General features: G+C 33.5%; 1 protein-coding gene across 1 annotated transcript in view; it reads right to left on the reverse strand.

Annotated features, from left to right (window-relative positions):
- LOC138336495 (fibropellin-1-like) overlaps positions 1 to 16831 on the reverse strand; it is an 81142-nt gene that overhangs the window by 58006 nt on the left and 6305 nt on the right. The window contains exons 6-11 of the mRNA XM_069285993.1: positions 9174 to 9287; positions 8644 to 8757; positions 6205 to 6321; positions 4999 to 5187; positions 3292 to 3464; positions 2919 to 3003 (exon numbers count right to left, since the gene is read on the reverse strand). Of these exons, the coding sequence (XP_069142094.1) occupies positions 2919 to 3003; positions 3292 to 3464; positions 4999 to 5187; positions 6205 to 6321; positions 8644 to 8757; positions 9174 to 9287 (792 nt within the window). The remainder of the gene's footprint in view (positions 1 to 2918; positions 3004 to 3291; positions 3465 to 4998; positions 5188 to 6204; positions 6322 to 8643; positions 8758 to 9173; positions 9288 to 16831) is intronic.

The following is a 16831-nucleotide window of genomic DNA, read 5'->3' on the forward strand; positions in this document are numbered from 1 at the left end:
AATTAAAGCGTCTACTGAATGTTTGCTGTATCCAAGTCATGAACAAATTTGCTATTTTTTTTAAAGAAAGGTTATGATATTACTACGAAAGCCGATAAGGGTCATTTTGGTAGAAGAAAATAAATATCGCGTAATTACGCGAAACTTTCGGGCGATTACGCGAAACTATGGCGTTATTACGCGATTTTTTTACGCGAAACATACTATATATAGCAACTGTTCTGATGACGGTTGGCCTAGCCATCCGAAACATGTAAACCAAATGAAAGTTTTGTGCGGAACCCTTGGTGTTGATGGTCCATCCAATTTATTGTTGATATTCACTATCGTCTATGAGGCGCTGTTGTTGAATACTTTTAGTATTCACATTGGATTCCTCCACCGAATCTTCGCCGACCAGCACCCTCAGGACGTTGGATACCTCCGCCACCCCCTTCATTTACATGCTATATATAATTACATTGTTTGAACTCTCGGAAGCCACATGTTGATTCCAGCAGCCACAATTAATATGGACGAGCAAGAACTTTATCATCTATAAGCATGACGTTGTCCGGAACGCTGAAGTTCGCTCAAAATAATACTGAAACATCGTTTAAATCTGAAAACTGTTTCCATCTTGTTAACTGCAATGGGTTTAGATACCGCTTTAGAGTTGACGTGCTTTCAATAACTTTCAGGCGCTAAGCTACACTATACGAGGGGTGTTCCAAAAATAATGTGATCTGGCTTAGCTACCATATACTTCCGTACTCACGTGCATCCACATAATTTTCATGTTCATTTAAGAAAATATTCTGATAATCATTATACACATACTTTATAAGAAGCAAAATTTCTCTTTGCTCGTATCTATACTATTGCTAAAATAACTCCCATGAGTATACATTCTAACAATGTACAATGGATTTTATTTAAACGTTAGCGTTACTGCTTATGACATTTCATTGTTGGAAATCCAAATGTATTAAAATTATTAGAAAGCATCTATATAAGACAAAAAATTCTACTAATCCCATGGTCAAGCGGAGGTCGATGTATAGCATATGCACTCGGATTAAGTGTTGTGACGTCATAGTCGCGTCTATATTCCTGTATCCCACACATTGAGTTTATCAGGGTAGTGTCTTATAGTCATCCTTTTTCTTACTAATAAGCACCTCAAATATGGTGTTATACTGCCCCGTTATTTATAAAATAAAGACCTTCGATTATTTAAATCGGGATGGTATAACATCATCAAACAAATATTTATTGTTTTAAAGTTTCGCGTAATGACGCAAAAAGTTTCGCGTAATAAAACTAAAGTTTCTCATCATAACGCCACAGTTTCGCGTAATTACGATTTTTTTTTTCTCTTCTGCCAAAATGAGCCCAATCGGCTTTCGTATATTGCTTTTAATCAAGCACCACACAATGATAACTTTATGTATTCTATACCCTGTACATGTAGATTTTGTATCCATCTTGTCATGTATATGTTTATGTATATTTTTATGTCTTCGTGTAACACACTTTCATGTGTCTGAGAGTATCAATTAAAATATTGAAATCTTGAAATCTTGGGATCGACCCGAAAATAACAAAATTTTGTCGGGACGAGGTAAGAATCATCTCATGCAAGTTTTAGCTAAATTGCATTGGTAGAACTTATGAAAAGTTTAGGCATAGCGGACGGCGGACGACGAGAGACGAAATATGATGGCATAGGGAAACGGTCAAGGTGATCTAAAAACACAATTCGCCCTTATATAACCTGACCTGGCAAAGTAGTATGTTCATGAACAACAAGAAGCTCATGAAAGAGACTTTCAAGGCCACCTGTGTTCAAATACACTATATAAACTACATCAAACATATTGAGTATTGCTGAAGCAACACATGTCCCCTGCTTAGGTTATTAGCAAATGTTTTTTGTCCTATTTTTTATGTCTTGGAATTTATCTGAGCAAGTTCTTTTTTTGTATTTTAGAGGCAGAGTTTTGGTAATTCCAAATCATGTTTTTCACTACAAAATGTAGCCTTTGTTTAAAATGTATAATACTATGCCTTTACTTAGTTAGTTTCATATTTTATGTTTATTTGAAGTTCCATTGACCTTAAATGAGAAGCTCAATAGTTTTATCTTGTCCAAGATATCCTAACTCTCTACGTAAAGAAATCAAACTGTTAGATTGTTGACCTAATAACCCTAAATTTAAAGATATCATGATAGCAGTATCTGATGAACCTGAAGCCCAACCAATTAAGATTTGTTTCTATAAATTATGAAAATTAGAGATTATGACAAAATAATGTAATAAAAGCACAGAAAATTATTATCTTAAATATTAAAGAGTCCTGTGGCGACAACTATCAGGCCACTCGGGGTCAGTCATATACGGTATCATACAACATATCAAAGTCATTCTATACCTATAATATCAATGAAGTATTCACCAATTCCTTAATACAATAAATTACAAAAGAAAATGCTCAAAAGTTTACTTGTCATTTACAAAGCATACTAAACTTGACCCACTCCATGAGGAAAACGTGAGACCCCAGGAAAATGAAATAAATAAACTTTGTTAAGAACCACCTAAGACCCTTGCATCTTTGAATAACATTTGAGTATCTATATATAATGTTTATGTCTGGATCTTGAGAAAAACGTTTTAAGGAATGTGGCCACTTTTGGCCCCGCTCGCAGGCCTTGGGGAGTTTAGATCATATAACGAACAACTACATCTGTACTTCATCTTTGACAATGGAAGGTTCAAAATTTCAAGGGAGTTAGTGCAAATGGTTTGAAGTAGTCAATGATGTGGATTGTTTATGACTGACGACGGTCAAAAGGCGATCGCAATAGATTGAACCAGAGACTTCGTCTCAGTTAGGTGAACTTATATTAAATACATTGTGGGTACAACACTTACCACATTCACCGGCGTAGGTACGGATATCATCGAGTGCGATGTATCCAGAGTTATCCAAAGATGTTACAGTGGCTATGAACGCTACCTGCAATGTAGATATTATTTTCATCATGAAATTCAATACAAGCATTGGATGGAATATTATGTTAAGGAATATCAGTGATAAACGTATTCTCAGTTCAGCGAAAAAGAGAAATATACTTCAATGCCAAAAATAATAATTTAATGTTAGTCCCAAATAACTTCGTTGACATTCTGCTTACAAATTCATTTATCTTACAAACTATAACGGTACTTACACGTATGCTTATTGAACAATATATATCATATCCTTGTTAAGCTGAAATTGATAAATACAATCAAATAACAATACCGTTGGAAGGCCTGCTGGTATCTCTAATTGCACCAGTTTATAATCTTGGAATGATTCCCCTGATCTAAACCATCTTGAAGAGAGACTCGTTGAACTTGCTGGCGCAGCATAAAACCCAATATTTCCGATGGCACCGTTCATAATGTAGTAGAAAGTCAAACAGTAAGCATCAGCTAAATTAAATAACAAAAATATTATTCACATGACCATAAAAATCAATATGCATATGCACATCACGATATCTAAACAAGTGAAAGTCACCCAAACTGAATTTTTTTAATTAATATATTTTATCATCATTTTGGAAAACATGAACTGTCATGAAATAGTATCGATGACAATTTGATACGCCTTGTTCTGCCAAGATGCATAATTGCTCTAATTTGATATGAAATTTACTATATTCGTGGAAAAAAATTCGAAAAGACACCTTAACATAAAAAATATATATATCTTACAAAAAATCACGATGCTGTTCAGTTAGGTGTTTTTACAGATATATAACTAAAACCAATGCCAAATAATTAATCTGTTTCATTATTGGAATATCAGGGAAATGCAACCAAGTAACTGCAGAAAAGTGGGAAGTAGACAGTGAGTGCGATATCGCGAAGCGCAGATAAAAGAGTTATTTGTTAATCGAGACGAAAGGGTACATACATGTATACTCTCGCATGTATATGAAAAAAAGTGTTAGACAAGTTGTAGCAAGATCTAGTAATCCATGTCAAATTTCTATGTGATTGTATTTATACAACAGTAGTGCGCCGAAATCGATATCGATTATCAATCTCCGAATTTTATTTTAAAAATCCCATCTCTTTAATGCTTTAATGTACGTAAGCCGCCTAGTCAGTAGTCTGATAACAATGGCGGTGAACACACCGTGCTGACGTCACACATGAAAGGATCACGTCCTGGTTACATAACAAAATCATACTAAGAAACACATTAAGAAATTTAAAAAATATTCACTATTGTCCATCAGAAATAATTTTTAGGAAATTTTTGTTCGCAATTATCACTATAAAATATCTAATTTGCAAAGTGTGTTTTCTATGGAAATGATTTTACAGGCGTGGTTATCCTTCAACAGTCATGGTTAATTGAAACTGTTAACAGGTCATCATAAAACACATAATAGGTTTTCATTAGTCTTTTGGATATGATTCAATGGTGGATGCGATCATCTTATGTCAGTAGATATGATTCATTGGTGGTTGCGATAATCTTATGTCAATAGATATGATTCAATGGTGGTTGCGATCATCTAATGTCACTCGATATGATTCAATGGTGGTTGCGATAATCTAATGTCAATACATATGATTCAATGGTGGTTGCGATCATCTTATGTCAGTAGATATGATTCAATGGTGGTTGTGATCATCTTATGTCAGTAGATATGATTCAATGGTGGTTGCGATCATCTTATGTCAGTAGATATGATTCAATGGTGGTTGCGATCATCTTATGTCAGTAGATATGATTCAATGGTGGTTGCGATCATCTTATGTCAGTAGATATGATTCAATGGTGGTTGCGATCATCTTATGTCAGTAAATATGCGACTGATTTTTCGTGCTTAAATACATTTATATAATTATCCTATCGCTATATACCTGGTTTAAAACGGCTAAACGTGATAACAAAAGAACATGTAATAATAAGGCAAATCCCATTGACATTTTATGTACATGCACGCACATCGTAGATTGGAGTCAAATAGCCATGCCGCCTGCGATAGTTGTCGATCGCTGTTAGTAACTAAGGCATATCTTTTTCCATGGTATGCACTGGAAGGTCCCCCTGTGTCAGTAAGTGACCAATCAAATTGGTCAAACATCACGTCATTCAAAGGACACGCCTGGCCGTCTTCAAAGGAACAACCTATACCTGGAGTAAAAACATCGACAATTAGAAACAGTCACAATGTAACAAAGTAACGATCATTCCGGCGATAGGACATATAAAATGGGCATAACTTGGCACTAAATTGTAGCTATTTAAAAAATGATTTTTATTTTTGTTGATTACTGGTGTGTTAAATGCATTTGTTGGACAGCTATTTTAAATGACGCGCGTAAAGATTAAAATATCTGTCCAGCAAATGCAGTTTACACACCAGCACATAACAAAAAAATACAAATCATTCCTTATGTTTACATTTCAACCGACTATTTCTTTTAAATTAAGTATTCCGATAAAATAAATCATCGTTTTCTCAACGTCAATGTAACAGCCAGTCAAATAATAGAATCCCGGAATTGCTGGCTCCCATTTGGCGGGAAATGTTGTCAAGTTCAGAAAGTACACAAAATATAGTTATACAATTAAACTATCGTTTTCATTCCATTGATGCAATATTTCTCAAATTTTATTTTTTAAAATATAATTTAGGATATTCATTACCCTCAAATTGTTAAATTGAAGAATCAAAAATACAGAAAACTATATATGCCAAATCAGATACGCATTTACACCACTTCCGAAAGTCAGTGCTCTGGTGTATGTATTCTTACGCGACAACCGACTGCTTTTACACACGTGTTTACGATTCCCATTTGTAAGGTTATAAAGCAAAGAAAAACGGAAACGCAAATATTATTTTTATCATTTTATGATTTTAAAGAAATTGGCCACTCCCTGGCCACTCAATAACATTTTCTTTACCATTTATGATGTTACCTACTATTATTCATAATATAGATTATTTAATAATTTTAAATCTTACAAAATCGAAACACTGAATGATCGAGACAGCAGAAAAAACTTGTATAATATTAATTTTACCTATTTTTTCTCTATTAATAATAAATATCAAGAAAATGAAAAAATGTAAAAATGAACTGATGATATCAATTTTTACATACAGTATGGCATGGCATGTATGTTAGAGCAGATATAACATACCGTCTTCGGAACAGAGATCACCAATTGTGTTAGATGTGCAGGCACAATAAAAATCAGAACTTCCAACAGCATTACAGCTACCACCAGCTCCACATGGTTGGTTTGCAGTACATATATCTGAAATTAAAAATAAGTTTCAGTAGACCAACTTGCTTACATGACCACTAATTTTCAAGATTTCCATTTCAAAATAAGTTCGCAAGGATTAACTTTCACGAATTAAAACATTGAATGAAAATTCCTATTAATACAATATCTTTGATATTCAGTCGCGGAAATAAATCAAACGCGAAAGGAAATTGGTTTACAGTCCATTATTTTTCTAGGATATTTATTATATTAATAACACTAAGAATTTATTAAAGATATCTAATACAAATCAAATTCCATAGCGAAAGACACCAGTAATGTGGATACAACAAGTGACAGCGGAATAAGGGATTCCACATATAGTTACTGAAAACGATTTTATTTTCGTAAATGCAATATTTCGCATCTTCATTTTTGGATATATTCGTGAATACCTAAATTCCCAATAAAATGGTCTTACTGACTCTTAGACATTCGTATAATCATACGATTTATGCGATTATTTGCAAATTATATGTATAGATATTTTTCATTTTATTATCTTCCGAAAACAAAGTGGATTGCAGTATTACAGCATTAGATGAAGTTAAGCTATAGACAGATTACATGAAAATGTTGCATATGTGTTCTTGTCGTGACCAGCCCTAATAATGTTTATTTACATCACTTGTTACTTCTACTGTATAAACTACCCACGCAAATTGTAAGCATAAATGAGACCCCAAGCCTAACCATTATGACGTCACTAACGTTACCATCGTAACGTCAACTGATCCCTGTCAATTTTTGTTCCGTCTTGTGTAGTTTTCTTAAGTAAACAATTCCAATGCAGAAAAAACATGAATTGTATATCTGTGGTCTATATTGTTGCCAGAAGTATACAGAAAACAATCTACGTTAGCGCGCTTTATAAAAATTTATGCAAAGCAGTAGCATCTGTATTGATTATAGATTATAAAGATGGTTTAATGCTTTTAACTTATGTCTTTGTGAGTGTTATTATTGTAAATAACATAATTTCCAAAAGCACCATACCATTATACAACCAGAGAGAGTATCCTCACTTACTCATCGCGTAGTTGTATATTACAGAGTTATCAGTCCCTGTAGGTAGGTATTGATTGTTCATATATCGAGGTTTTGAGTGGTCAACAGATGATTTTTAATTTCTATTTGTATCGAATTATTTTACTTCTCTTAATGTTTGCTTGGCTGTTTCTGAAGACTCGCGATAACGTTACCGAAGATGAAGCATAAGAAAAGGTAGAATTTTCTTTAATATCTTACCTGTGTATTCACACAAGGTTCCAAACAAAGCGAAGATGTAGCATAAGAAAAGGTAGTATTTCTTTAATATCTTACCTGTTTGTTCACATAAGGTTCTAAACAAACCGAAGATGTAGCATAAGAAAAGGTAGAATTTTCTTTAATATCTTACCTGTTTGTTCACATAAGGTTCTAAACAAACCGAAGATGTAGCATAAGAAAAGGTAGAATTTTCTTTAATATCTTACCTGTTTGTTCACATAAGGTTCTAAACAAACCGAAGATGTAGCATAAGAAAAGGTAGAATTTTCTTTAATATCTTACCTGTTTGTTCACATAAGGTTCCAAACAAACCGAAGATGTAGCATACGAAAAGGTAGAATTTTCTTTAATATCTTACCTGTTTGTTCACATAAGGTTCCAAACAAACCGAAGATGTAGCATAAGAAAAGATAGAATTTTCTTTAATATCTTACCTGTTTGTTCACATAAGGTTCCAAACAAACCGAAGATGAAGCATAAGAAAAGGTAGAATTTTCTTTAATATCTTACCTGTGTATTCACACAAGGTTCCAAACAAACCGAAGATGTAGCATAAGAAAAGGTAGAATTTTCTTTAATATCTTACCTGTTTGTTCACATAAGGTTCCAAACAAACCGAAGATGTAGCATAAGAAAAGGTAGAATTTTCTTTAATATCTTACCTGTTTGTTCACATAAGGTTCCAAACAAACCGAAGATGTAGCATACGAAAAGGTAGAATTTTCTTTAATATCTTACCTGTTTGTTCACATAAGGTTCCAAACAAACCGAAGATGTAGCATAAGAAAAGGTAGAATTTTCTTTAATATCTTACCTGTTTGTTCACATAAGGTTCCAAACAAACCGAAGATGTAGCATAAGAAAAGGTAGAATTTTCTTTAATATCTTACCTGTTTGTTCACATAAGTTCCAAACAAACCGAAGATGTAGCATAAGAAAAGGTAGAATTTTCTTTAATATCTTACCTGTTTGTTCACATAAGGTTCCAAACAAACCGAAGATGTAGCATAAGAAAAGGTAGAATTTTCTTTAATATCTTACCTGTTTGTTCACATAAGGTTCCAAACAAGCCATTGTTACAGTTACAGAAAAACGCCGTACTGCCTGTCTGTATACAGTTTCCATTCACGCAGCCCGTATTTGTTAAACAGATGTCTACAATTACACAAATTAAAATATGTCAATACTATGAACATGGATATTGAGTACATCATAATTATTAATGCATATAATAAAATGATGTAAAGAATTATTACTTGAAAGTGTAATTTGCTTTCTATCCAAAACCTTGGTAGTTTAGATTAGTATGACCATGCACATGCATATAAATATAGATATTATTTTTATACTACCTTTCGTTTGTAAGAATCATTATATTTATGATTAAATATAATTTTAAATCTGGGTCAACTCATCAACCATTACATCTAAATAACTGTATTTGATGTCCATCTGATGTTACTTCCATATAATGACAGGTCCTATAGTTCTTGGCAGCATATCTTTACATATATTTTCGCGATTTTCGCTTCGTTACAAAAAGTACATATAACGAAAGATGGCGAACAAACCACTATCATCACAAGTAGTTCCCCAGAATCCAGTCGCGCAGGTGCAGGTAAATATATCGTCCGTCTGAGAGCAAACACCGCCATTATTACAGGGATTGGAGGGAGAACAGAGATCTATTGACAAACATAGAGACAAGATTAAGTCACAGATACATGTCCAACCATATATACCAATTTTTATTTTGTTATAACTTATTTTACAAGCACTTATAAGTTTTACGTGTGACTAATATTAATGATAGATGAAATCGGAGCTGAGTCTTTTATCCCAAATGGAATGCCATACGATCTTAAGACACTCACATGCACACATTTTTGTTATAGAAATATTTTAACAAATGCAAATTGTTATTTTATGAATATATCAACAACTATCTTAACGGCTTCAACCTTCAAGACAGATGACATTGATTTTAAAATTTCAACACGATGATCAAAGATCGCAAAGGTCGAGCTGGATGGTCAAATCTTTTAAAAGTCAAACAATATGTTACTGGATCTCAACAGTCAACCGATATTATCACATATCTCGTTCTTTCATATCTTCATTTCTCCATCATTAAATAGTGACATGACAACTATACATGTAAGAGTATGATCAACTGTAAGAGTAATAAGAGCGCGGCTCTTCGATGCCCTTCGGGCCAGGAGTGAAGCCCTACAAAGGTAGCACGTGTGTGTGAACAAATGTAGTCATGGTAACGTTGAAATAATATGCTCTGAAAAACCTTCTTCAGTGGCAGGCATGCGTTGCCGCGGTCCTGAAACTAATTTTTGAATACTAAAGAAGTAGTTGATCTTAAGTGAGCGTTTACCAAGAAACATTGCTGTTTGAATGCGTATAATATAATTGAAATTGAAGTAGTTTCCGAATTTCCCTTCGTCGGTTACAAGTAGAAGTAGAAATAAACATTAAAACCGACCTGAAATCTAGATACATTATTGAGAGATTCTTACCTGGTTTAAAACCAAGCAATGTTTTTTAAAGTAAATGAACAAAACCCATTGAGTGTTGTCAACACCGTAATTTATTTTCTTGCGACAAGGAGATTGTGAACCGTCGGCATTTTCCGTAATTGGTGACGTCACGCGTTACGTCATGAATCGACTTCAAATGATATGTCACCGATTCCCGCGTGCATATCTGACAGCACCTTGTTTGAGAAAGGCGACTCAAATGAAAGTTGTTTATACGGAAAATAAGTTAGCCTTTATTACGATCATTTAGCAATTTACACTTATGGTCAGTTAGTAAGCTTGACAATAAGTTGTAACTAGCCTATATCAGCAATGTCAACACATAAAGCTGTAAATTAGACATACGCCTGTTCAAGATTTTACATGTATAACCTGAGGACGGAAGAAACGTCATACTTTACTATAGGGTTGGTTTCATGCATCAGTGAGTAATTTTCAATTGTTTTTAATTGTGTAATCCTTTTTCAGCGACCGTTTTTAAATTTGATGAGAACACAGAAATATTGATAGATTTCGAAGATAATAATTAATTGTATAGTTTTCCGTAGCCTATTTTTATAGATGATTTATGCTTTATCATTTCATAAAGTACACTGCAAGTTATCGTCTATTATCACAGACATATAATAATATATATGTCTCTACTATTATACGAAAACTTAATAAAGGTGACATCTTTCACATATACCCAAATATAGAGCAAGTACTTTAGTTTCTATTTTTTTTGTTTGTTGCAATTTCAAGTTAATCTGATGAAAAATATCACTATAATGCCTGCATGTATGTGTTACAAATCATAAAACGAGAAACACATATGTTTTTAATAAAACATATATTTAATTATGTTTATTTTTTGTTGAGGAAGAAAGTATTTCCAATAATATTCTGTAGCGAGATTGGACTGTGTCGATCATCGGTGACCAGGTATCTCATAGTCCGGTGGCTTAAGCATAAAATCGTGCATTTTGTGATACAAGTTTAAAATTTTGTACACCATTAATATGACCTAATACAAGAATGGGATCCAATGCGGATCTTGCTGCTGACGGCTATGGCAGCCATTTTTTTCAAAACGGCCACCATATAAATATTTAAAGTCTAAACCTGAAGTTTGTTCTTTACCTATATTTTCTGGGTTACTGAATGCAAATAACTACATTAGTAATTGGAAAAAGCCGTCGCAAAATGTTAGCAATGTTCAAAATTACAATATCTTGAAAACTACTTGATATAGAACATTACAATATCTTGAAAACTACTTGATATAGAACATTACAATATCTTGAAAACTACTTGATATAGAACATTACAATATCTTGAAAACTAATTGATATATAACCATAATGTTTATTTTCTAACTATATTTTCAAGTTCCTGAATGCTTATTTGAAGGTTAGTAATGGGTAAAACTATTGTCGACCATCTTGGTTATCAAAATGACCGACATAAAAATGTTTAAATTCTAATATTTTGATAACGCATTGATATAGAACCCTAACTATTGTTCTAATGCTATATTTTTATAATACGAAAGTTAGTAATTGGTAAAAAGTGGTTGTCAACCATCTTGTTATTAAAAACGGCCGCCGTAGATATACTTAAAAATTCTATTATCTTCAAATTAATTGATGTAAAATCCTAACGTTTGCGACGATACCTTTATTGTTTCCCATCAGGCATATTGCTGAACCAGTTTCGAGTTACGTTTTATTAAAACGAAACTCGGAAATGGATGTTAATTGAAAACGTATTTAAACTGACTCTATCAAAAATTATCCAAGACAAAATATAACAGACAATATTTGTAATATGTTTCAATCGCATGAATTGAATTTCTTTAATTCTATTCTAAAAACAAAATCCTTACACGGAACTCGGAACTGGTTCCGAGTTCCGTTTTACTTAAACGGAACTAGGAATTGGGATTTGATCGAAATTTTAATTTAAGTTGATTCATCACTAGTAACCGGTCACCCTTAATAGCGACAACAAACGCCAACAAACAACAAGAAACGACAACAAACGACAAGAAACGACAACAAACGACAACATCTTAAATACGCAGAAAAGGTATTTAATTTTGGCGGGAAATCCATTGGTCTGATAGTCGACACAGGACGTCACGTGCCCCTATCCGTAATTGGGATTTAGGCTTCAGATTTATTATCATGATAATTATGATGATTTCTCAGTTGAACTTTTTGCAATACGTTTTGTGAAATCTTGTTTACCGGCAGGACGGGATTCAAAATTTTGAAAGTTAAAAATCCATATTTTTTTTAAATGCATGCAGTATGTGCCAGTGAAAATAATATAACATAAAGCGTCAAATAAAGAGTAAAATATAAAAGTTTAGTATTTGTAAGCATCCCGAAATTAAAAGTTATCGGCAATAGACAGCCAACATATATATATATAAGGGATCTGGAGTCGAACAACGTCTACGTTCGTAGTGTCTCGAAATTTACTTGTATATTGAGTATTGCCGAGAGTTCTATAATAATATAATGTTTACACAACAATGCTTTGACAAACAGAAGCGAGACCCTATACACTCGTTCACACGAGTGTACATGCGGGTGACAGTCAACGATCGGTCTTTTTTAACCCACACTTAATGAAATTTTGCACATAGATGCATTATGGTGTGACAAACAACATATCTTCTGTTGTCGTTAGGTTGATCAAATATTTTCGATATTACAATGTGTTGTCGGTATACCGTCACAGCACACCTCTGTCACTTGACCTATCATTGACCAGTGGCCGATTTCAGAATATTCAAATCGCTCTATTTACTTCATTTCTGCATCAATCATCATAAAACTTGGTAGAAATGTTCATTTCAATGTACTGAATAACATATCCTGTGTTGTCACTAACTTTTCCTCGTATTTTAGGTATTGTCGTTTGTTGCCGTTTCTTGCCACTTGTTGTCGTTATTAAGGGAGATCCCTTATAACCCATGGAAACCACAACAGGCAGCATTTCCAATATGTCCAAAGCACAGTGAATGATGCTATCTAAAACGATAAAACATTTCCATAAACGGAACCCGAAACTAGTATCGAGTTCCCTTTTACTGAAATGGAAATCGGAAATGGGAGTTGATCGAAAACTAAAGTAAAGTTGATTTATCATTACTAACCCATGGAAAAAGACAACAGACATCATTTTTAGTATGTCTAATTTTTGTCTCATTTTAGTGTGACTGTTATTATCTAAAATGATAGAAAATGTTCTTAAACAGAATTCGGAACTGGTTCCGAGTTCCGTTTTACTTAAACAAGACTCTAAAATGGGAGCCAACTTCAGCCCCCAAATCATATAGTTATAGATCTGAACACACAAAACATATGGTTAGAGATCTGAACATAAAATACAGATATTTAGAGATTTGAACATACAAAAACAGATAGTTATAGATATTAACACACAAAACCAGATTTTTAGAGATCTGAACACACAAAACAAATGGTTACAGATCTGAACACAAAAAATAGATGGTTATAGATCCAAATACGCAAAACAGATGGTTAGAGATCTGAACACACAAAACAGATGGTTATAGATCTGAAAACACAAAACAAATGGTTCTAGATCTGAACACACAAAACAAATGGTTCTAGATCTGAACACACAAAACAAATGGTTCTAGATCTGAACACACAAAACAAATGGTTATAGATCTGAATACGCAAAACAGATGGTTAGAGATCTGAACTCACAAAACTGATGGTTAGAGTTATAGAAACACAAAAGAGATGGTTATAGATCTGAATACGCAAAACGGATGGTTAGAGATCTGAACACACAAAACAGATGGTTAGAGATATAGAAACACAAAACAGACAGTTATAGATATTAACACACAAAAAATAGAGTTATAGATATTAACACACAAAACAGATAGTTATAGATATTAATACACAAAACCAGATGGTTAGAGATCTGAACACACAAAACAAATGGTTCTAGATCTGAACACACAAAACAAATGATTCTAGATCTGAACACACAAAACAAATAGTTCTAGATCTGAACACACAAAACAAATGGATCTAGATCTGAACACACAAAACAAATGGTTCTAGATCTGAACACACAAAACAAATGGTTCTAGATCTGAACACACAAAACAGATGGTTATGACATAACACACAATGTTCGGTCACTTTTACGTCACGCCGGAATTTCATTGGAAAAAAGCATTGAACAGTAAAGTAATATAAGCGCAATACTATTTTTTTTTAATTGAAAAACAGAAAGGATATATTTATTCAATTATGGGAGGACTTTTATCAAAATTTCTGCAATATTTTTTTTTCTATTGATGCGCTTTTGTTGAGCAAATGACGTTTTTTGGCGCGACAGATGAAACACGCATCTGTATGCGATTTCAGTTAAAGTGTCACTGTGGTCATACTGAACACCACATGTCGGTAAAATTTGAGACAGATTCCCCGAAAACGCACTATCATGACGTCATTTCGTTATAATAAAGTGTGACGTCATACTTCAAAATGGTGGACGTTGTTTGTAGACTTGCCGATCGACTGATCTGAAGAGAAAAGATTCAAAAGTGAAAAACCACAAATACAGACAGTATAAAACGGTACTAATTCATGACATAGAGTCATGAATTGTTAATATGAAAATACATTTTCCTTCTTTTTTAATAACTTGTCAGAAAATATAGACTGCGACGTCGTTCTACTCGTTTATCGAACAGCACCTTTGTCTTGCAGAAATGACACAAAATGAAATGTTTAGATTGACTGTTCTGTCACGCAAGTTCACGACGTTGAAAAATGACTTTATATTAGGAATTATGTTTTCTATTCAGAATAAAAAAATATGTTTTTGCTTCAATATACGTGAGCGAAATCTCTACAGAAAATTTAAAAAAAAAATATTCGAAAAATTGCGTTTTTCTTTGTCTTGCAGGTTTGCCGAATGTCGGAAATGACGTCAATTGCGCTCGTCATGTTATAAAATAATGACGTCTTTTACATTCAATGACGTTACATAAAAGTGACCGAACATTGTGCGCGACGTCTTTAGATCTGAACACACAAAACAGATGGTTACAGATCTGAACATACTAAACAGATGGTTACAGATCTGAACATACTAAACAGATGGTTAGAGATCTGAACACACAAAACAGATGGTTAAAGATCTGAACACACAAGACAGATGGTTACAGATCTAAACATACTAAACAGATGGTTACAGATCTGAACATACTAAACAGATGGTTACAGATCTGGACATACTAAACAGATGGTTACAGATCTGAACATACTAAACAGATGGTTACAGATCTGGACATACTAAACAGATGGTTAGAGATCTGAACACACATAAAAGATGGTTAGAGATCTGAACACACAAGACAGATGGTTACAGATCTAAACATACTAAACAGATGGTTACAGATCTGAACATATTAAACAGATGGTTAGAGATATGAACACACAAAACAGATGGTTACAGATCTGGACATACTAAACAGATGGTTACAGATCTGAACATACTAAACAGATGGTTACAGATCTGGACATACTAAACAGATGGTTACAGATCTGAACATACTTAACAGATGGTTACAGATCTGGACATACTAAACAGATGGTTACAGATCTAAACATACTAAACAGATGGTTACAGATCTAAACATACTAAACAGATGGTTACAGATCTGAACATACTAAACAGATGGTTACAGATCTGGACATACTAAACAGATGGTTACAGATCTGGACACACAAAACAGATGGTTAGAGATCTGAACACACAAAACAGATGGTTAGAGATCTGAACACACAAGACAGATGGTTACAGATCTAAACATACTAAACAGATGGTTACAGATCTGAACATATTAAACAGATGGTTACAGATCTGAACAAACTAAACAGATGGTTAGAGATATGAACACACAAAACAGATGGTTACAGATCTGGACATACTAAACAGATGGTTACAGATCTGAACATACTAAACAGATGGTTACAGATCTGGACACACAAAACAAATGGTTAGAGATCTGAACATACTAAACAGATGGTTACAGATCTGGACATACTAAACAGATGGTTACAGATCTGAACATACTAAACAGATGGTTACAGATCTGGACATACTAAACAGATGGTTACAGATCTGGACACACAAAACAAATGGTTAGAGATATGAACACACAAAACAAATGGTTACAGATCTGGACATACTAAACAGATGGTTACAGATCTGAACATACTAAACAGATGGTTACAGATCTGAACATACTAAACAGATGGTTACAGATCTGAACATACTAAACAGATGGTTACAGATCTGAACATACTAAACAGATGGTTACAGATCTGAACACACAAGACAGATGGTTACAGATCTAAACATACTAAACAGATGGTTACAGATCTGAACATACTAAACAGATGGTTACAGATCTGAACATACTAAACAGATGGTTACAGATCTGGACATACTAAACAGATGGTTACAGATCTGAACATACTAAACAGATGGTTACAGATCTGAACATACTAAACAGATGGTTACAGATCTGGACATACTAAACAGATGGTTACAGATCTGGACATACTAAACAGATGGTTACAGATCTGGACATACTAAACAGATGGTTACAGATCTGAACATACTAAACAGAT

The sequence above is a fragment of the Argopecten irradians genome, chromosome 12 (assembly GCF_041381155.1).
Source record: "Argopecten irradians isolate NY chromosome 12, Ai_NY, whole genome shotgun sequence".
NCBI lineage: Eukaryota > Metazoa > Mollusca > Bivalvia > Pectinida > Pectinidae > Argopecten > Argopecten irradians.